This window comes from Natrix helvetica (genome assembly GCF_964273705.1).
Source record: "Natrix helvetica genome assembly, chromosome: Z".
Taxonomy (NCBI): domain Eukaryota; kingdom Metazoa; phylum Chordata; class Lepidosauria; order Squamata; family Natricidae; genus Natrix; species Natrix helvetica.
Window position 1 is genome coordinate 85,486,629 of NC_138554.1, and position 22,690 is coordinate 85,509,318.

The following is a 22,690-nucleotide window of genomic DNA, read 5'->3' on the forward strand; positions in this document are numbered from 1 at the left end:
GTACTTACACACATCAGGGCACAAAGCATATCAATCGAAGCATGGGTAACTCCATCATTGTTTCTTTTAAGAGCCTTTACTACCTTTACACCCAGGCGCTCTCGAAATCTTTCAAAACAATAAGGCAATGTATTACATAAATTATCCCAATCAGCATTAAAACTCAAAATTAAACAATTCCATTAATTTGAAATGTTCAGTTCAGCTTAAGTGAAAAGCTCTAACAACATAACATTAAACTGAAGGCAGATAGATAATAGCTCAAAGGAAAGGAAAAAGAATATTGCCATAGAAAAAACATTGCATATCGATTAGCAATTAGTTCATACTAAGCTGGAGTTTATAGGCCAGTGATGGCTAATCTTTTTGTCCTCACGTGTCAAAAATGTGCCCTCACCCATAATGCAATGTGCACATGACACACACACACCATGCACCTCGACCCCTATGCATGCATGCGCGACCCCATGCTCTTCCCACCCTCCGCGCATGCATGCGCGACCACCCCACTGCGCCCTATTCTGGGTCTAACAGGCCTCCCTGAAGCCTCCTGGGACCAAAAACAGGTTGCGGGGAAATGTGCAACCCCAATCCCTTCGTGCATGTGCATACACCTCCCGCATGTGCAGCAGTCCCAAAAATCAGCTGGCCGGCGAGAGGCATGCACATATGCATGGTGGAGCTGAGCTGGGCAATAGCTTGGGTGCCCGCGTGCTATAGGTTTGCCATCATGGTTATAAGCAGTATAACAAAAGTTGGCAACATTGGCACAGAATTCTTTGAATAGATAATTTTAGTAGAATAAATCAAAATGTCCTGGGCATTTAGATAGAAGAGGAGAAATCAATTGTAAACAAAAGTTACTTTGAACTAACAGAATGTGAGTTGCATTTTCCATTTATATTACAGGAGTACTATAATTAGTTACAGGATTTCCTGTATTTCCTTCCAATAATGCTGTGGAGACACTGTTAGAACAAGACAATATAAACTGATCAAAACAAAGATCTTATCCAAATAACTAGTCTATTTGTATTTTAAAAACTGGCTGCCAATAAATACATCGCAGGGACAAGCATCATAATCCAACTTGCCTTGTACATCTAGAATTCCTGTTTCAAAATTGCTCTAAGCATAATGGCAAAAAGTTCCAGGAAAAGCTACAGAAAGTGATTTCCTAGAAATAGTTTTTTGAATTTTTTTTAACAGATGGAGTCAAAATTATCTACTATAGTTAAGGGGATCAATCCAACAGGACTATATAATACTTTCAACAAAATATTAAAGATTAATAATTTAAAGACCAGAATCAACTCTACTTATTTAGCATATGGCAGCAGTCCCCGATCTTTCTGGCTCCACCAACTATCAGCGGCTGCCCGGGGTGTGGTGGTGGTGGTAGAATGATTTAATGTGCAAAATGGAGATGGTTTGTTATTTGTGCAAATGGAGCTTTGCATGCTCACCCGCCGCTTGTGCGGTTCCCAATGAACCACTAATACCAGTCTACGGACCAAGGGTTGGGGACCTCTGACATATGGCATAAGTATAAGTATAATCTTTATTGTCATTGTACTTAAATACAACGAAATTGGTTAGTATCTACAGAGATCGTGCAATCACTCATATACTCATTAAGTTTAAATCAGTGGTTCCCAATGTGGGGCGCACACTCCACAGGGGGGCAATTTGATTTTTAATGGGGGCAATTTGAACCTTGTTTAAACCAAGTTAATGTCCTTTTAGGCTTCCTCCATGTGAGTAAAGTTCACTTTTTGAGTAAAGTAAGAATTATATGTCACGGGGGACGGACGGACAGGACACCAGGATTTTAACTATGCTTAGGTGGGGCATGGCCAAAAAAGGGTTGGGAACCACTGGTTTAAATAAAGCGTCAGCAAATATGTGTGTGTGTGTGCGCGCGCATGCGTCGGGGTGTGTGTATAAAAGATATGTGAACAAGAGATTGACTGATTGGTGTTGCAGTGGGCTAGGAGGGCTCCGCAAAATCTAGCCAATACCTGCTTGCCAGGAGACCCTAAGGGGCCAAAGCCACCCTAGAGGGGTGGTGAAGATAGGACAGACTATTTGTCAATAGCCAATGAAACATTCCTGATCAGCTGCAGAAATTCTGGCAATTATGGCCAGACTGGGACAAGAAGATTATGAGCTTGGAGCAGTTCGTGAACAGAGGATTGGAACTGGTTGAGATGATTTTCAACTTCTATATTAGAGCCTTAAACCCAAATAAAAGAATTTTTTAAAAATACTCTCCAAAACGCTGAGAAAGCAGTGAGTTAACACATGCAGATAGATTACAGACCCAAAAGAGAAACAAATTTTAATGGAAGGCTATGAAGTTTCAAAATATAGAAAGATTGGACTGGAACTTGTAGTATTGTGAAAGTGATTTAATTTGCAGATAATACTGTCCGAATACTGAAATAAATAGTATAAAGAAAAATTGATGTTTTTTTTTCTCTCAATCAGCTGTTCTAACTTTGCTTCATTTAATGCTGAACTTAGAGCAGAGGTGCCACCTACTGATGAAAAGGAACGTTGCTCCTACCTGAACGTTCTTTTCAGCGTGGCGCAGGACAGTCCAGAAGTGGGATGTTACATCTTTATCTACCCAAGAGACTGAGTCATAGTTAAAGCCACGCCTCTAGCCCCTTCTTTCTTGGCTCCAATTCTGACGAAGATGCAGCTCCAACTAGGAAACAAAAGAAGAGCAGCCCCTGCCCCGCAGCTCACCCAGCCCAGTGGACTATGGACCTAACTAACAGGAACTGGACTGTCCTGCACCACGCTAAGAATGTTCAGATAGGACCAACATTCCTTCTCCAGCTGATGGCGCAGGACGATCCAGAAGTGGGACATACCAAAGCGGCAGTCCCTAGGATGACTCACTGGTCCGTAGTTCCCAATGGATTATGTATTCTTTGAAGCACCCTTCGGCCAAAAGATGCCTAGGCAGATGCAAAGGCATCCAACCGATAGTGCTTTATGAAGGGCGATGGAGAAGCCCATGTAGCCGCCCTGCAACTGTCCCCAATTGGGGCTTGAGTGTTCCACGCTGCCGTATTAGTAGTGCTCCTAGTTGAATGTGCCGTGTTCCCCTGAGGTACAGGTTTACCCTAAGCCTCTTAGGTCCAGGCAATACAAGCTTGCAACCAATGCCCAATGGTGGAAGGTGACACTCTAGAACCCACTGCAGATGGCTGGAACAAGACAAACAATGCCTCTGTCCTCCTAGTGCAATCCGCTTGATGTAGATATGGAGAGTCCTCCGCACATCCAACTTATGCCAGGATTTTTCCCTATCATGAGTGGGATTGGGACAAAAATCCGGGAGAACATTCTCCTATGCCCTCTGAAAATATGAGTTAACTTTGGGAATGAAGGTGGGGTCAAGTCTCAGCACGACTGTGTTGGGATGAAAAGCACAGAGGTCCTCTCTCACTGAGAGAGCCTCCAGCTCTGATATCCGCCTTGCAGACGTGACAGCTATCAAAAAGGCCACCTTTACTGTGAACCTGCAAGGAAACAGTCCTCAACGGCTCAAAAGCCAAGAGGACCATGGACAGGGCCTATGATGGAAATCTGTGAACCACCAGGGACCTAAGGTTAGCTGCCCCGCTGATGGAACTGTTTGATAACTAGGTGGTGACCCAGGCTCTCCCTGCCATCTAGCACCAGGACAGTGGACAAGGCCACCACCTGTCTGTGGAGTTTAATGAAACAGACCTTTCTCCAAGCCATCCTGAAGGAATTCCACGATGTGAGGACCCTTAGGGTTTACGTTTATCATGTGGCACCACTTGCAAATTGCCGATCACGTGGCATTGTAAATACTACCTGTGGAGGGACGCCTAGATGCTACAATGGTCTGGATCAATCTTGAGAAGTTCGCTTCCCTCAAGAGCTCCCTCTCAAACACCAGGTGGTCAATTAGAGCTACTGCGGCTTTGGATGAACCAGCACCCCCTGGCAAAGAGAGATCCTCTCCCATGGGTTCCTCCAAGGTTTGGCAATGGACAGATCTACCAGGTCCACAAACCAAGGTCTGTGAGGCCAGTAGGGGGCAACCATGATGATCTCTGCCCCTTCTGACACTATCTTCCCCAATACCCCTGGGATGAGAGGAAGAGGAGGGAACATATAGAGCAAACCCCGGGGCCACCTGCTGTGCAGGGCACTGCTCCTCTCCGCTCCCCAAGCCGGGAACCATGTGAAAAACCTGGGGAGATGAGCATCCACCTCTGGTCAGCCGAAACTCCAGCAAATTTCCTCAAACAGCACTGAATCCAGTTGCCATTCTGCCTGGTCCACCGTAGCACATCTCCGGAGATATGTTCTGCCTTGATGGACAACAGGTGCCTCTCTGCCCAGCAGCCTAGCTTCTGCCTAGTGGCCTAGCATCTGAGATTCCTTCCAGAGAGCCTTGGAATGCATCCCTCCCTGTCTGTTCACATGTGCCTTTGCACCCCATTGTCCATCAGCAGCAGGATGTGACTGTTTGCTACAAGGCCTGAAAGTGGCGAAGGGCCAGATGAGCTGCCCATAATTCTAGCCAGTTAATGTTATGCTTAAGATCTGAAGGAGACCAGTGGCCCTGGGCCAGCTGAGTCCCCAGGAGAGCCCCCCAGCCGTATAGACTCACATCAGTGGTCAGCATGAGTCTCTGTGATTCCTTAAAGATGCACCCCTTAGATAAGGCTGGGGAGGTCCACCACTTGTGGGGAAATCCTAACAGGAAAGGGGGAAGCACTGCGCTTGCGCCTCTGGTATGGGAGAAGGAACCATTGAAGTGCCCTAGAATGAAGCCTCGCCCAGGGAACAAGATCTATACAAGAGATAATTTTACCTAACAACTGTGACAGGATGAAAATGGAACAGGCCTCTCCCTCTGAACCTGATGAACTAGCTTCACCAGGTTAGCCCTGCGCTCCTGGGAGAGAAAAACCATTCCTGCGGTAGTATCTATGACTGTCCCCAGATGCAGCAGTCTGGTCATGGAGGTTAGATGATTCATTTGAAAGTTAACAGAGAAACCATACCTCTGCAGGTTCTCAACACTCAGGCGAAGGCCCTGAAGTGACCACTCCAGAAGCCCACCTGGAATGTCATACAGGTAGCATTGAAGCCTGATCGGGATGGATCTGAGATAGGCCGCATGTCCTGGGGGCCGATGCTAAACCAAATGGAAGAGCCCTGTACTGGTAGTGAATCCCAGCATAAGAAAACCTAAAGAACTGTTTATGTTGGTGAAGTATCATGATATGTAAATAGGCTTCCGTTAAATCAATGGATGCCAGGAAATCCTCATCCGAGGCCCTCAAGGATAGAGCAAAGAGAAGCCATCTTGAACCTTTTATATACCAAAAAGCAATTCAATCTTTTAAGATCTAGAATCGCTCTCCACCCCGCCCCCCCAAAGACTTCGGAACCACAATGAGGTTGGAGTAAAACCCCTTACCCTTCTCATCCTGTCTGACCAACTCAATAGCTTGGTTCTCCACCAAGTGTGCAATTGCACGACGCATCAGCTTCCTCTTTTGCTCACACTTGGAGGATATGAAGGTTCAGAAGAAGTTCGGGGTTGTGGAAAGGAATTCTAATCGCAAGCCAAATCTGATCGTATTTAGGACCCACCAGTTGGCAAACAATGCTAGCTGACCACCGATGGGAGCAGCAGACACTAAATCATTTGTTTCTGCGGAAAGGGTGTCTGCTCACCCATTGAAAGGGCCACCTATTCTGTGGCTGAAAATGAGACCTGTCCCTGAAGGAAGACCTATCTTGGGCCCTGTCCTGGTGAGGCTGAACCCACCCCTCCCCATCAGTTGGTACTGATAATCACTATCTGAACCTGGATAGTTAGGCCTATATGTGAAAGTGGCTGTGGTAGGCAAAACATTACGTTTATTCTTATCCTCAATAAGAATTGCGTCCAAAGTCTCATCAAACAGGTTCTTCCCAGTGTACGGGGCCGCCACCAATCTTCTCTTCGTCTTAGTTTCCGCCTGCCAGTTTTGGAGACACACTATCCTCCTAGCTGAAACAGAGGAAGAAAGAGCCCTGGAGGCAAACTTAGCAGCGTTCAAGGGGGCGACTGCCGAAAACTGGGTAACAGCGATGACCTTGTGCGACGGCATTTGCTCTAGCCACATCAATGTTGCACTATTGAAGAAAAGATGCAGAGGAAGCAGCCTTAATTGCCCATGTTGCAGCCTGAAAAGTCTTACGTAATGCCAGTTCTGTTCTCTTATTCTCCACCTTCAAGTTGTCCACCACATTGCCCACGACCAGAGAGGCCGGGGACGACAAGGCTCTCACAGGAGCATCCACTGCTGGGACCTGCAATGCTTGAGAGAAATCAGGTTCCATATTATAGAAGCGTTCCCACCTGGGGTCGGGAAGATTCCTGGTTTAGCCCATTGCTTTTGGACTAAATCCAGGAACAGTTTGGGTGCAGGAATCTCCTCCTTTTTTGCAGTAGGCTCAGCAAATAGCTCCCTTTTTCCACAGCCCTTTTTGGACTTCTAAGCCTTGACCATCTTCTCCTTCTCCATTTTGACAGCTGCAGCAGGAAATGAAACAAACCAGGGGGAAACAGGCCTGCAAAGGGACCAATTCCTCATCATCAGAGAGCTCCAGATCCTTCTGCTCTTCCTCCTCCGGGACAGACAGCTCACTCCTTAGTGAGGGGGACACAGCCCTCTGTGTTCTGCTAGAGTGAGTGGCCGGCCCCTGGGCCATCTAACGCTCAGCTGCCATCAGCTATACATCTGTCTGGTCTGGAGACCGACCCTGAAAGGCGATGCCATGAGCTATGGCCCGATGAATAAGAGATTGGCAAATCATTGAATTCACTCTCAACATGGCTGGGGCCTAGTCTAGGTGCCAGTCTTTGTTTTTGTGCTGGTCTTGAAACAGGCTCTAAGCATGCAAAAAGATGATCAGCTCCCTCCTCCCTTTCTACGTCCGAAAGATGGGGAGAAATTGAACTAGCCCTCAGAGAATCAGAAAGCCTGGGAGGAGAGGGAGAGGGGGACATTTGCACCTCCCTCAAAGAGGGTGGGGATCGGTGAGAGGCAAGAAGACATTGTCCCCCCTGCCAAGCATGGGTCTCTCTGCCCCACCCTCGGATCATTCTTTAACCTTGTGCTTGCTAGCATCCTGCTTCGAGGTAGCCTTAGGTTCTGCCAAAGGTGCCTTCTTCTTCTTATGGCCCTTCTTGGAAGAAGAGGACGAGGCAGGCTTAGAGGGCCCTGAAGCTGCACCGGGGGAATCAGCCATCCTGCACATACTTCGCAGGTACTCGCATGGAGCCACACAGCTTATCCCGACTTTGGGAGAATTCACAGCCCAGCTGCTGCCCTGCTTGACTCTGCAACACACAGCGAAGAGTCAGCAGCTCCAATGAACCCTGTGCTGGCAAAAAGGCAAAATAAAATGGCCACCGCCCTCATGATTCGCCAAAACAAAGAAAACAGAATGGCCACCACCTCCTGGCTCCAAACAAGATGGCTCCGCCATGAGAACCTCACCAAAATGCCTGCCCCCTGGGACTGCGGTACTCATAAAAGCAGCCCGTTGCCTGCCGATCATCCAGACAGCTGGCTGGCCCCGAGATCACCTGGCAAGGCCCAACATCGCAGCTGCTCCGAACAAGCCACCACCCATGGCTCCTGGCTTCGCCGATCGTAGCCGCTGCCTCATAAAGGTGTTGATACTCCTCCGATGCGTCCCAGCACACCGCAACTCTACTGACAGCCTGACTCTGCCCCTGATCACCAGCAGCAATTGCAGGCATCTCAATTCTCCCTTACGAAGAAGTACTTCCAACCAAACGACTCTGCATCAGCTATTAAACTGCAATTAGAGCCCTGATCGCCAGCGCTGCTAGCGGCGCTCCTCAGATAACTGGGTAGTCATTCAGTGAACTCCAAAAAGTAATTTAGAAAAATAATTTAAGGCAAGCCAATTGAAAATCAGAGGGAAACAATTTAGAGCTCCAAATAAGCCAAATTAGAACAAAAATGACACAAAAGAAACTAAAACAAAAACTCACAAGCAAGTTAAATTACGTCTCTATCGGGCAAGACTGAGTCAGAATTGGAGCCAAGAAGGAAGGGGCTAGAGGCGTGGCTTCAACTATGACTCATTCTTTTGGGCAGATAAAAATGTAACAACCCACTTCTGGAACGTCCTGTGCCATCAGCTGGAGAAAAAGATACTACATGGTGGGAAAATACCTTGGAAAGAAAATTTATAAAATTAGGTCTGATAACATAAGGAAAAAGAGGGAGAAAAAGAAAAGAAACAGGAAAAGGCAAATAACATCTGGGAAGGCCTTTTTATTTTGGTATTATATGTATTTGCTTTTTGGCTGCTAGGAAGTAACTGGTGAGCCTTTTGAAGGTTTTCGAGGCAGTGTGGACTATAATTAACAACAATTACCCTTGAAACCGAATACTTGACTTTGTGGATGAACGGGATTTGAGGAAACTTGGTGCACTATTCTAGATTATTAATACTATCTGATAGAAGGTGAAAAATAAATAAATAAACAAGAGTTACAAATTTGGATACCTTAGAGCCGTGATGGCGAACCTATGGCACGCGTGCCACAAGTGGCACGCGGAGCCATTTGTCAGGGCACGCGAGGCGCTGCCCTGTCAGCTGGCCAGCGCGTGTGCACGCGCTGGCCTACTGAGTTCACCTTTTTAAAAGCCATTTTTCGCCTTCCCCAGGCTCCAGAGGCTTTATAGGAGCCTGGGGAGGGCGAAAAGTGGCTCCCCGCCCCCCCCGGGAGGCTTCAGGGAACGTCCCGAGGCTTCCCTGAAGCCTTCGGAACACTTAAAACCAACCTCCGAGCAACCCGGAAGTGACTTATTACTATGTATACGTAAATGTTAGAAGTTGAAATATTATTATGTATCCCTAAGTGGTATTATTGTTATTAGTATGGTGTATAAGGTACATCGCCACAGATAATACAATCTTCACTAAGCACTTATGGACATTAAAGAAAAATTATAAATAATTTTTTTTTAAAGTTATGTGGGCTATACGATATATGAGATAATATATTAAATTAAAATTGTAATAAGATCATCATCATATGGACCCATAGAACTACAATGGGATAGATGTTATAATTTAACTTTATTGACTGCTGCTTTTTGACAAACCTTTGTATTTGGGATTAAAGGAACAACTCTCTCTACTTTTACTCCAGTGCAAGCTATAGGTGTAACACTGAAAATACATGCCATTGAGATCAATAACAGAACAGGAGTAAAAACTATCACAAATTATTGTGGAAGACACAATATATATTGAGATTCAAATACTTACTTTGGAAGTTGTGTGAAAGCAAGAAATCCAGCTTTGGAGGCAACTAATCTTCTAACAGCTTGGAACTGGCTTTCAAGTTCTGCAATAGATGCTGTAATGTCACCTTCTTGAGACAGTAATGCTGTTATAGCATTATTTATTAGCTTTTCTTTGTTTTCGGAAAAGAGACCCTGAAGGGAGGAAGAAAGAAAAAAAACAAAACAAAGAAAGAACGTGTTTCACCAGCAACAAAAATAATAATGAAAAGAGGGATTGATGTGTTTATTTTCAACTTACATCTTGTGTGACTGCATGTAGAACTCCACTGTATGAAATGTTAGAATTAAACCTAAAGACAGCATCCGCAAAATTGCCATCTGCAATAGAACAAGTAGCAACCAAACATTTAAAAAGTTAGTTTGCTTTCTGGATCTGCAGGAAAACCACAAACTAATTTATAAAGCAATATAAATCCCAAAGACAATACTTACTTGGAGGTGCTGCCAAAAATCTTAGATGAAGGCTTTCAACTTCCTCGTCTACTGGCATACTCAAAAGACCCCACCGCTGCCCTTTTTCTGTTGGTGTCATTTTCACACAAACATCCCTATTACCAGATGCTCTTACTCCATCCAGCAAACTGGCTAACAGTGAATCCCTAGGAAAATTGTTTAATTTTTAGCTAATATTGTCATGAACAGCAAAGGCATGATGCTTTTCTACTGAATTGTATAAAATATGAGGCAGCATTTGCAAACATAACATGCCCTGTAACATACAGTATCAATTTGGCTACATCTGAAACCACATCACCCATCTGCCTCATGTCTGCCAAGAAGATGGAATAAAGAAACACATTTTCCAAAATTGACATGTGAGGAATTGATAAACAGTTCAAGACAAAACAGGAGATAAATAAACAATTAAATGTATTGCTTGAGGCAAAGCAGTTGACGAGATAATGGACCATATTCTATTTCTTCAATGTCTATATTTATTTGAAAAGACATGCCTTGGGTAAGTTAGCTCCCAAAATGGACAGGATTGATTTGTTTACCTTGCGTACCGGAAGGTTTATTTTATTTTAGATACACTTTCAGTTATTAACCTGTAGTAAAGCTTATTTTCTAGATTACAATTTTAATTGTCTCTACTTTTTTCAGGATTTGCTAAGGGAATTTAAAAGTAGTGTCTTTTCTTACCAATATAAAAACATAAGCTATATATATGAAGAACTATTTAATTTTGAAAAGTAAAATAAGTAATCTATGGTATATGTAAGAATACTACCTAAACTGACATACCAACAAAGTAATTGATAATTCAATAATATTTTAAAATACCTCTCTGTTGAAGAGTATTTTCGGATTTGTCCCTTGATAAATTCTATGGTAAAAAGCTGTGGATTTTCAGAATCGCATACTAGCGCAAATACCTTTAAAGAAAGAGTTCATCAAATAGAACTTGTCACACTAAATCTATTATTCTATACATATTTAAATACCACATTACAAATGCCAATATTTCATAATCTTTTCTAAATTTTAATGTAATTTATGAACTCACAAATTATGTGTATTAGAGTTTCTAAATGAGTGAATCTTGAAGTGAAGCTGATTGTCAGGTTATGCTTCTGCAATCTATTAAACATTTGTTACTTCTTACCTCTCCTAAAGGTTTTAGTGTTGCAATATTGTATGTAGCTGGGTCACGTTCCACCAGGCATGTTTCTGTAAGAGCTAATATCCGTTTCACTGGTTCCTTGAAAAAGACATTTTTTACTTAATTAACCATGCAATTAAATAGGAATTATAAACCAGATTAAATGGAATAAATTAAATACTAAGCTCTCCTTATGCAGATAATCTTCTCCTTATAACCATTTTAAGCTATGATGGTATTGAAAAAAATTGCTTACAACCGATCCTTTATTTATGAATATAGCAGCATCCCCACGATCACATGATCAAAATTCAGAGGCTTAGCAATTGGCATGTTATTTATGAATCATAAATAATGTGCCAGTTGCCAAACATCTCAGTTGCAGCATTCAATGGCCACATAATAATTCTTTGCAACCTTCTCATGGATCTACTGACAAGCAAAATAAATGGGAGAAGTTGGATTTCTTAACAATCCTGGTGATTTGCTTTAAAAGCTTGATAAAAAATGAATAAAATTTGGTACAACTCCCTTAACGATTGTATCACTTAACAACGGAAGTCTTGGTCTAATTGTGATTGTAAGCCAAGTACTAACTGTATTAAGACGTTTAATGTTAACATATATTGAGGTCCATGAACTACATAAATGTATGCAAATGAGATACAGGTTCCTTAAGATTCTTGACATATTTTAATTATACTACAAATCTGCTGTAGGGATTGATTTTTCACATGTATTCAGAAACTGTTCATTTTAGAAAATAGTCCCATTACCCTGACTGACATTGCAGCAAAAATATATGCTAGGTACCTTTTGAACAGAAGTGAAATCTGGGAAGAGGAAAACAATATCCTCTCAGAAGAACAAGCAGGTTTTAGACAAAGCCGATCTACTATTGATAACTGCTTTGTGTTGAACCATCTAATTGTCAAATATGCCTATAAGAGGATACCCCTGTTTGCTGCTTTCATAGACCTTACAGCAGCATTTGATATGGTAAACAGAGAAGTACTATGGAGTAAACTGACATATCTTAAAATAGAACCTAAACTGCTGGTTTTGATTAAAGCCCTTTATACAAATACCTGTTTGAGGTTGCAGTATAGGGTTAATGGGGCTCTGACTAACAGGATTTACACAAATAAAGGGGTAAGGCAAGGGGGTATCCTAGCCCCATTATTATTTAGTTTGTATATCAATGACTTGCCAGGGATAATGGTACACACACGTCTAAATACTTACTGTAACACCTTGCTTTATGGTGATGATATGATTTTATTATCATATTCACAAGTAGGATTATGTCAGGGGTGGATTTTAATTTTTTTTTACTACCGGTTCGGTGGGCATGACATGTGACTGAGTGGGTGTGGCCAACTTGACATTACTCTCACACTCAGTCACATGAACCTCCCACCCAACAACCCACGCCCACCGAAGAGGTGGCGAAAAGTGTTAAGGGAGGGGGCGTGCCAGGCTGGGGCTCTTCGCTGTCTTTTTTTGGGGGGGATCCCCAGAGCGCCTTTATTTTGTTCCATGGCCTACCTCACAGGTAGCTTCTCTTTCTGGCCCACAAGTAGAAAACAAGGTTGCTACCTGCCCCCCCCCCCTTCCCTCAGTCTCTGCATTGCTGCCCACTGCCAACTCGACTCTACGAAGAGTGGGCTGCGGAGGGTGCCATAAGCCAGGTTGATCAAGGTGAGATGCTGCTCCAAGCCTGAAGAGGTGAGCACGGGGCTCCACCGGATGCTGCTCCTGGAGCTGCGTTGCCCCACTGGGTGCAGGGGCTTCTGCTCATCGTGCCACGCTTTGCAGCTGGTGGAACCCCACATGCACCTCTTCGGGCTGCTGCGCTCTTTGGACCCCTTTCCTCCTTGCCCCCCCCCCCCAACATCTAATCTGTGGCAATTATGGCTAAAAGGCCTTTGGAAGCTGTAGCTGCCCCCTCCCCCTCCTTTTTGCAGAAACTCCTCTTGCTTCAGAATTGGGATAGCTCCATCTTCCCTGGCTTTCAGCTTCTCCTGTCCGATTACCTTCTCCTGTCCCCCTCCTCCCCCTGCACAGTCTCGGTTGCTGCTTGGAGGGGGGCAGATTTCTGGTTTTGCAGGACTGAGAGGAAAAGGGAAATGATAAATAAGCCCTCCAAGGCTGCCCACCCCTTGGCGTTTTTGCAACCAAATTCTTCCCTCAAACAGAGCCCCCCCCCCCCCGAATACTGCTTGCTGTGCCCATAACTGGGGAATGTGGGGGGAGAGGCTGCAGCAGCTTCGCTGTGAATGGAGGGTGAGAAAAAAGTTCGGATTGTCTCTGCTGCAGTACTTAACATTGAATGTAGTGGCAGAGAGAAGCTGAACTTTTTCCTCTCCATTCACACAGAGCAGCTGCTCCCTTTATGGTCCCCTCTGACCCACTCCCTCCCAGGGGTCACAGTACCTGAAAGGGATGGACAGGCAGGCTGCCCGCTGTCTCCCTTCCAAGCAGGCTCCGAGTCCCTTCCCTTCGCTGCAATTAACAGCTTCTCGCATTCTTGGGAAGTTTTTCTTTACTGTGCATGGTTTTTCCTGCACAGAACGGTTGAGAGATGCTCGCAGTGGGATGCAATTTGGGGGTGGCAGGTGATGCGGCAGTGTGGGCCACGAGATGCACATCTCACCAGAGACTGGCAGCTCTGGATCTTGTGGCATTTTTGGGGTGTCCTTAAAAAAAACACCTCTCCAGACTAGCTTGAAAACTCCTAGAGGGTGCAGGCAGATGGGCAGCATTCCCCTCCTCCCCAGATGCCTGCAGCCTCAGGAGCCTGAAGCAACTCTCAGCGCTTGCACAGTAAAGGCAATTAAGAACTTCTGGCAATCGCAAGCTTTTCTTTACTGTGCAAGGGCTGGGACTTGCTCCGAGGCCGCAAGTGCCTGGGGAGGTGGGGGTAATGCTACCCATTTGCTTGCCCCTTCCCAAAGCAACGTCGGAGGTTTTCAAGCTCATTTGGAGGGGCTTTTTAAAAAAAAAAAACTCTGAAAAAGCAGCAAGATCCAGAGCTGCCAGCCTTCAATAAGATGAGCATTTCGTGGCCCGCCCTGCCCCCTTCTACCCTCAAATTGTGCCCCACTGCGAGCGTCCCTCAGCTGTTTTTGCAGGGAAAAACCTTGCACAGTAAAGAAAAACTTCCCAAGTTTGAGAAGCTGTTAATTGTCTAGATTCATGAGGTTTTCTTTACTGTGCAAGGTTTTTCTCTGCACAAAATGGCTGAGAGATGCTTGCAGTGGGGCGCAATTTGGGCCCAGTGTGAAGTCCAGTGCTCCGGGGGGAAGGAGACTTGGCCGCAGCCTGCTCTCTACATGAGGGGCTGCCTCACCCACCCGTCAGCAGCTTCTGCTTCTTGTTCCACTTCTTTGCAGTAAGCAGCGCCACAGCCAAGGAGCAGGCAGGGGGTTGGGTGGGAAGGCAGTGCTTTGCTTTGGAGCCCAAAGCCCTGAGGAGCCAGCATGAGAGGCACCCGGGTGGAAGGCCGGGTGGAAGGCAGCCTTTTCTGTAGCATCCTCCTTCCCTCTTTGGATCACCCTGTAGCGGGGGGTGGGGAGTGGGGTTCTGCCTTTGCAGAAATGGGTGCATGTGCAACAGCCCTGGGATATATGCTTGCCCTCCTGCAGCATTGCTGCCGCCCCCCCCCCCTCTCAGCCCCAGCACAGCATCTGCGTTTCCACCAAGGGCCAACCACCCAACCACTGGCCAGGCCGCGCTTGACGCCAACCTCAGAATGCAAGTGGGAATGGAGGACCGCCGGTAAGGCCACATGGAAGGCAGGGAATCATGGCAAGGCTGAAGGGAAAGGAGTAGGCTGCTTGCTCCCTTCCCCGTAGTCCTGCCATGTTTCCCTGCCTTCCACACAGCCTTCCACTTGCCTATCTTCGCAAGCTGGCCACGGGGACGCTGGGAAGGCAGGGAAGCATGGCAGGGCCATGTGGAAGGGGGCGGGGGCAGCTAGCTAAGCCGCGACTTGCAGGCTTACCTAGCAGACAGATCAGGGGCGCAGCACTTTAGGCAGGCAAGCTGCAGAGCAGAGACTGGGTGGGGTGGGGTGGCGGCAACCAGAGGAGTGTTTCAGGGGCAGGCTACCATTACTACTGGTTCGGAAAGGTACGCCAGATTTTTACAACCTATTCGGCCGAATTGGACCAAATAGATAGGAACCCATTTCTGGATTCCGTAGGCTATTAAGAAGATTCAGCTCTTATTGCCAGGACAACTCCCTAATCATTACTAAATCTAAATAAAAAAATAATGGTGTTTGGAAAACATCATCAGAGACATAGGTGACAATTAGATGGTGAACCAATTGAACAGGTAAAGGTGTAATATTTAGGTGTAACTTTTTACAAAACTGGATCTTGGGCTTGCCCTCATCAACGGAGTACACTTAGAACAAATGCCTATTTTGAATTTACTGCTTAAACTAAAGAACCATAGTTACCCCGGCTCCATAGCCCCATTAATTAAAGTATATTTAACTAAGGTTACTCTTATGCTCTTGTATGGAGCAGAGGTTTGGGGTCTATAGTCAACCACAGAACAAATGCAGTCCCAGCATTTGAGATGTATTTTGGGTGTAGATTCAAGAATATCTGCTGCAGTAGTTAAAGCTGAATTGAGAATTCATACAATTCATTCACTATCCAAATTTAGAGCATATAACTACTGGTGCAAAGTCAATGAAATGGAGAATGATAGACTCCCCAAGTTATGTCTACTACAGCAAATAAAATTACAATCACAAAACTAGTTTTATAGAACTCCTGGATCACCAAACTAACAAATTTTGTAAAAAGCTGTGGCCTTCTTGTTGCTTGGGTAATAGGAGAACAACTCAAAAAAAGGGCTGCCCAAAGAATTAAGAATATAGAATCACAAAATGATATAGCTATCTTTAGTAAGATGGGTAACATGAAATGGCTGAACAAATACAAACATACTTTTCAAGTAGACATCTCTTTGAAGTTACAACTGCCAAAACATTTTAGGGAGATATTTACCCAAGCAAGATTCAAACAGCCTGACACAATGGTCAGATATGGGCGATTCTATTCTATACCCTACAATGTAATTCCATTGTATACCCTACACTCTTCATTTGCAGAGTGGCAGAGATAGAAGACCTGCCTCACATCCTATTTGATTGTTGCTTGTATAAGGGGGTGAGAGACATAAGTACAAGAAAATATATAAACCAGTGAAAGTTAGTAAACATTCTTCAATGTGGAGAAAACGAGGCACAAAACTTTGTTGCACAGCCACATAGTGCAATTCTGGAAGCAGCCACCAATCGCCAAATTGATTTCTGGTAGCTGTAAACACTGCTGCCATTTTCAGAAATCCACCACGTGCCCACACAATGACGGAAGGTTTCAGAGTTCTTGAAAAGATGTGAAGAGGATCTGGGTTCTGGGGCAGTGGGATTCAGGTTGAAGGACTGTAAGAATTCTGGAGGAGGGGGGAAAGGCTTGCAAAGACCCAAAGGGAGGGAGCAAAAACCTGTGGAGACCCATTGTGGGAAGGAAAATCCTCCAAAAACCTGGTGGGAAGGGAAAAGCCTGAAGGACCAAGTAGGAAAGGAAGCAGATATCTCCAAGATGGGGTGGCTTTGGAGATCCAGATATCTCCGAGTACAGATATCCAAGATGGGGTGGCTTTGGAGATACAGGGCAGGTGGAAACACCCTGTGCTGGAAAACACACGTTTGTTTAATAGCAAGAGCACGGGATGAGAGTCATTAAGTGCCATTCTTGCTTAATGCGACTATTACTGGCAGGTTTCACTATGGTCTTATTTTGTCTATAGTTTTATAGAAAGTATGAGGTTACAGACTTCTACAAGATTGAATTATTACAAAGTTGGATAGGGAAAAATAAATGATAGCAATGAACAAGCATATATAAAAAAGTATTTGTAGATCTTGCAGATTATAGATCTTACCGCATGCCTTGGAGATATCTTTTGGACCACAAATTCTGCTAAAGATGTAATATATTCATCACTGCTGTATTTCCCAAAACGAAGATTCAAATATTGCTCAAATTCTAAAGGCTCCTTTCGGGTTCTCAAAGAGATGCCAATGTAATTGCCAGCATGTTCGATTGCACTTTTAATAATGTCTTCCCTTTGCTCAGAAGCAAATAAATGCTGCAAATTTAAAATAAATACCTTGATATGAATATTCTAAGAATATTGCTAAATATGAAAGACGTTATAGTTTAAAAAACAATGTGGTGTGTAAAACTAAAAAAAAAGTGTGATGCTATATTAAACAATACTCATTGCTGCATTATCAATACTGAGTTAAAATAGTCTGAGAAAAAATTGTTTTCTTTCAAAAAATAATAGTTGTAAAAGTATTGTATAAAAGTAATATTTTATTAATAATCAATTACAGTAATTAAGTTCAAAAGTTTATTTAGGTAATTATGACATAATGTATATCAAAACAATCTCATTTTTTAAGAACAATCAAACAATTATACTAGATGTTAAACGTAGGTAAAGTAGATATTTTATAATACTTACTAATCTACTAAATCCTCCATAAAGTATACAAAACCCTCCTGGATAATCAGACAGATCAACGAATCCTTCAATATATCTATAGTCATAAGAACACAGGATTTTATTTGTTGTAGGATTAATTTGGTCAAAACCTCCCGGAGTCACTTCTAGAATTACAGGTTTTCTTGAATCACTCCAGTGGTGCTTGTAACTGTTGTATCTCTATGATAAAAAAGGAATAGTTTAAAAATGTAGTGTAACAATTCTATTAGCTGAAAAAAGTATAGACATATTCTGTGAATGCTGATGGTTTCAGTAGATCAAATCTAAGAAGCACACTAGGGCTTCTTCGTAAACTATATTTTCCTTTAGAGATCAAACCATAAAACAAAAGCAGGCCATTTTTTTCAGGATGAGGCCAATAAGATTCATCATCTAATTCTATATAAGGGTTTCTGTATACCAGAAAAATAGCATCAACAGTGTTCTCAATACTGTGTACACAGTGAAATATTACACATGTAATATATAACAACATGAAAAAGAATACAAGAGAAAAAATGGAATGTTGCATAACAAAATGTTTCACATAGTCCTACAAAAATATGCTTCAAATAAATTGGCTTCAATGCATTGAAAACTCAAAATATAATTACAATCTGTCTTTTGATTAAAAGTTCTAAAATTCAATCAAACAGACTAAAGCTAAATTACTTTCTCAGATACAACATTTGGATTATTTCCACTTTTTGCAGAACAATGCAATCACATGACAATTATCAGAGCAGAGTAAAGCTGACAGGAAGGAACAGAAAATGAAAATTCTACTGCTACTTCAGTAATAGTCAGTAGTTGAGTTCAGATTTGTGTTTATCCTTCCCTGAGATATTTCCTACAAGACAGAGATTGTTTTCAAGTGACATATATTCTTCTACCTCAGTGAATCTTTCAAACTTATCAAATTTAAGAGTGTGGACTTAACTCCTAACTGCTGGATAATTCTGAGAGTTGAAGTCCGCACAACGTAAAAACGCCATGTTTGAAAAATGTTGCTTAGAAAGCGGCCCCTTTTCTTCTGCTACTTCCAGAATACTAATTTACCCTTAGCATACATGTGTTGTAATCTAATTTAATCTAAATTATCTGTGAGAACTTCAGCATAAAAGGAAATCTAAGAAGTAATTAACTAATATTTATTTTCTTATTCAAAACACAAAAAATACTTGCCCTTCCTGTGATTTTTCCTTCGGCAAAATCAGTCCTAAATCGCTGAGACAGAAAGGAAAGAAAAATAATCAACAAAAGATGCACGTAGAAATTATATTATTTGGGGAAATTGTGTGCCTTATATTGTATAACATAAACCAATGTTCATTTTAGCAATGACTTGCTGGACAAGCTAGAGCAGCGATGGCGAACCTTTTTTGGCTCGCGTGCCACAAGTGGGGGGAGCGCGGGGGAGTCGTGTGTGGGCGTGCCGCACCCATAATGTAATGTGCGATACTCCTCCAGTGCGCATGCGCGCACAACAGGAGCAACACCCCCATTTTTACATGCTTTTTTCGCCCTCCCCAGGCTCCACAGGAGCTTGGGGAGGGCGAAAAGAGCCTCCCACGACCCCCCAGAGGCCCTCCGGAGGCTTCCCTAAAACGACCCTCCGAGCAAACCGGAAGTGATTTCCGGTTTGCTCGGAGGATCGTTTTGAGCGCTCCGAAGGCTTCAAGGACCGTCCGGAGGCTTCCCTGACAGATTTGGAGTGCTCAAAACGACCCTCCGAGCAAACCAGAAGCTCGGAGGGTCGTTTTAAGCGTTCCAAAGGCTTCAGGGAACCCTCCGGACGGTCCCCGAAGCCTCCGGAGGGCCTCCGGGGGGCGGGGGGGTTCTTTTCGCCCTCCCCAGGCTCCTATAAAGCCTCTGGAGCCTGGGGAGGGCGAAAAATGGCTTTAAAAAAGGGTGAAATCAGTTGGCCAGCGCGCGCATGCGCGCTGGCCAGCTGACAGGGCAGCGCCTCGCATGCCCTGACAAATGGCTCCACGTGCCACCTGTGGCACGCGTGCCATAGGTTCGCCATCACTGAGCTAGAGCTTTGGTTTATGTATATTAATTTAAATAATGTTTTATAAAGCAGAATAACTGGTTTCATATATCACATTAATTCAAAATCAAACAAACAATTGTATTGATTTCAACAACTCATTTGAGAGCTTTCAAATAATTGAAAGCCAATATTATTAATACCATTGAACAAGAAGGACAGAGACCTCTCAGCCCCAGAATTTTCTGGTGACTTTAAAATTAGTCATTTTCCCTCAGCTGCAGTTACCTCACTGGTCTGATTTTCTAAAGAAAGGAGGATCTGTGCTTTATTTATCTCTTTATATTTAAATGGCTGTGTGTGTGTGAGAGTGTGCGTGTGTGTGTGTTTGTGTTCCAGCGTAACTCTGGAATGCCTCGAGCAATTCCAACCATACTTGGTACACAGATGACTTACTCTCTGGAGAAAAATACTGTGGGGGGTAAGACACCCCCTAATACCCGCTCAGGATGTGTATTCTGTTAAGATGCAGTCTGTTGTGCTTTTCAATGGCTTCTACTGTACAGCGTGGAGTAGCCATGGTAACGGCTTCACAGTACTCCACAAGGGGGTTCCTTCTGGTAAGGGGGAAAATCCAACATCACAATTACATTTGGTCCGGACATTTTCCCCCTAAAATAAATACCCGAGCAACTCCAGGCTATCGGATAGTATAAATAAAATATGAAGCACATGATCTGCATCCAAGGCTGCATTCTTTAATAAAATATGCATTTTATATTATAACAACAGGAGAAATGTATGAAAATAAATCTAATTCAAATAAATCCAAAAATAATGTTCTTTAGTATGTGCAAGAGATTGTCATTTTATTTATACTGTAAATACAGTGCAAAAAACCAAAGAATTTAGTTATTTAAATCAATAAATCCTACCAGTGCTTCAGTAAGAAGTTCTGCTCTGTGTTCTGTAGAAAACTTAAGTGTTTCAGATTTTTTACCACTTCCTTTACGAAATGTGAGGCTGAATTCTGTTCCTTGTCCTTTTCCAACAGGACTGATGCTACAAATGTCTCCATATGGCCACTAAGTAAAGAAATCACAATTTGAGAATATTCCATTTTATCCCCACAGAATTTGTATTCTTACATCAATATGTACTATTTCAAAAATTTCCCTAGCTTGATAACATAATACATTTTAAATTAACTATTTCCTAAACATAAATAAAATCTTATCCCAATGTCTCATATATTGTCATTACAAGCTACTAGCTTTAAAATGTAAATTATAAGGTGAACATAGAGACAATTGTTCCTTCTGAAATGCTGATGTGAATTACAATTGCAGGCCATAGAAGAATGGTAAAGCATTTCAAAGAGTGTCATATTGTGTGGTAAACTCCAGGCACCTATTATGAAATTCCAGGTTCCTAGTTAATATTTCCCAAATATGTACAGCCAAGCAAAATAAATTTCTATTGCATTTATTAGTATAATAATGTAAATTATATAATATAATAATGATTGTTCTATTTAAAAAGAAAGACAGCTATGATTCACGTTCTCAAATAAACAAAACATTTAATTCTATATCTAATCATTGCAATCATTTTTAATTTTTTTTTACATATTTAGCTCCCCTAACATCAATCCCTTCAAGGATTTCATACTGGATATTTATTTGGTACCCAATCATTGTACCCACATTATCCCAAATGTTTAATTAAAAAGATATTAACTTTTACATAAGTTAATATGGAAATGTGATGTGTATAACCTACATATCAGTGTAGGTTAATTTAATTATAGTGGTGCTTAATGGTTTGTGAATCCTCTTGTTTCTCTATAAATACGATATAAAATGTAATCTGTTCTCCATGCAAGTCCTAAAACTAAATAGAGAACCCAATATGATGAGTCAAAAACATTATTTATTGAAAAAAATGATCTAAAGCCACTTATTTGAATGTGGCAGATTTCTCTTCTCCTCTGAAAATCAGGCTGAAAAATATTATAAACCTCTTTCCAAAGAGTATGGACTTCATAAGTGCACTGTCAGGCAGACTACGTATAAATGGAGACAATTCAATAACACTATTACCCTCTCCAAAAGTGGTCAACTAACCCAGATCATTCAAAGAACATGGCATATAATATTTCAGGCCTCAGAAACCTTCAGAGCAACAAATAAGGAATTTTTTGCATTGCTCAATATCAGTGTTCATTTAGACCACTATCAGATAAACACTGAACAAAAGTGGTAGGTATGGCAGGGTTGCAAGGATAAAGCCATTCTTCTCCAAAAAAGAACATTGCTGCCTATTGACAGTTTGTGAAAGATTGCAGGGATAAGCCAGAAGGTTATGTGAAGAATGTTCTGTGGCTGGATGAGACCAAAATAAAACTTTTTAGCCTCAATGAAAACATGATGTTTGGTGAAGAGCATTCCAGCGTAAGAATCTTATCCCATCTGTGATATGCGGTGATATTATTGTGGCAGGACAAGAAACAATGGCTGGAAAATAATTAAGGAGAGAAGCAACCTGGAACTAATGAGAAACTTCCTAACGAGGACAATTAACCAGTGAAACAGCTTGCTGCCAGAAGTTGTGCGTGCTTCATCACTTGAGGTTTTTAACAAGAGATTGGACAGTCATTTGTTTGAAATGGTATAAAGCAGGGGTGTCAAACTCAGCTGGCCAAAATGGGCCTCCGCACAGCCCGTTTTTGGCCAGCAGAGTGCTGCTGAAGGCCGGGGAGTTTGAAACGGGCTACGAGAAGGCCTAAGGAGGCCTCGTCATGGCCCGTTTTGACTGGCAGTGTAGTAGGCAGTCATGGAGGGTGAAAATGAGGATTAGGATTAGGTGTGCCCACTCCGTTTTGGCCACTAAAATGCTGGAGGCTGTTCAGGCTGAAAACGGGGCAGAGGGGACTTTGCGTGGCTACGTGCGGTTCCCCCATGCCCCATTTTGGCCAGAAGGGTGCTGCAGGAGGCATCCGTCCTGTCTCCCCCCTGCTCTCTGCCCCCCAACCAGCCTGGAGGAGAACTATAATGTTGATCCGGCCCTTGAAGAAATCCAGTTTGACACCCCTGCTATAGGCAAATGTACAGG

General features: G+C 43.1%; 1 protein-coding gene across 2 annotated transcripts in view; it reads right to left on the minus strand.

The window, feature by feature from the left end:
- Positions 1-22,690, minus strand: part of DNAJC13 (DnaJ heat shock protein family (Hsp40) member C13) — a 111,519-nt gene that overhangs the window by 78,940 nt on the left and 9,889 nt on the right. For both annotated transcript variants that reach the window (XR_014176804.1, XM_081971066.1), the window contains exons 4-13: positions 20,512-20,661; positions 18,769-18,810; positions 17,563-17,763; positions 16,975-17,181; positions 11,011-11,106; positions 10,689-10,780; positions 9,837-10,003; positions 9,643-9,722; positions 9,367-9,536; positions 9-108 (exon numbers count right to left, since the gene is read on the minus strand). Coding sequence is in view for 1 of the 2 variants with exons in the window: in XM_081971066.1 (XP_081827192.1) it covers positions 9-108; positions 9,367-9,536; positions 9,643-9,722; positions 9,837-10,003; positions 10,689-10,780; positions 11,011-11,106; positions 16,975-17,181; positions 17,563-17,763; positions 18,769-18,810; positions 20,512-20,661 (1,305 nt within the window). In the remaining variant the exon portion in view is untranslated. The remainder of the gene's footprint in view (positions 1-8; positions 109-9,366; positions 9,537-9,642; positions 9,723-9,836; positions 10,004-10,688; positions 10,781-11,010; positions 11,107-16,974; positions 17,182-17,562; positions 17,764-18,768; positions 18,811-20,511; positions 20,662-22,690) is intronic.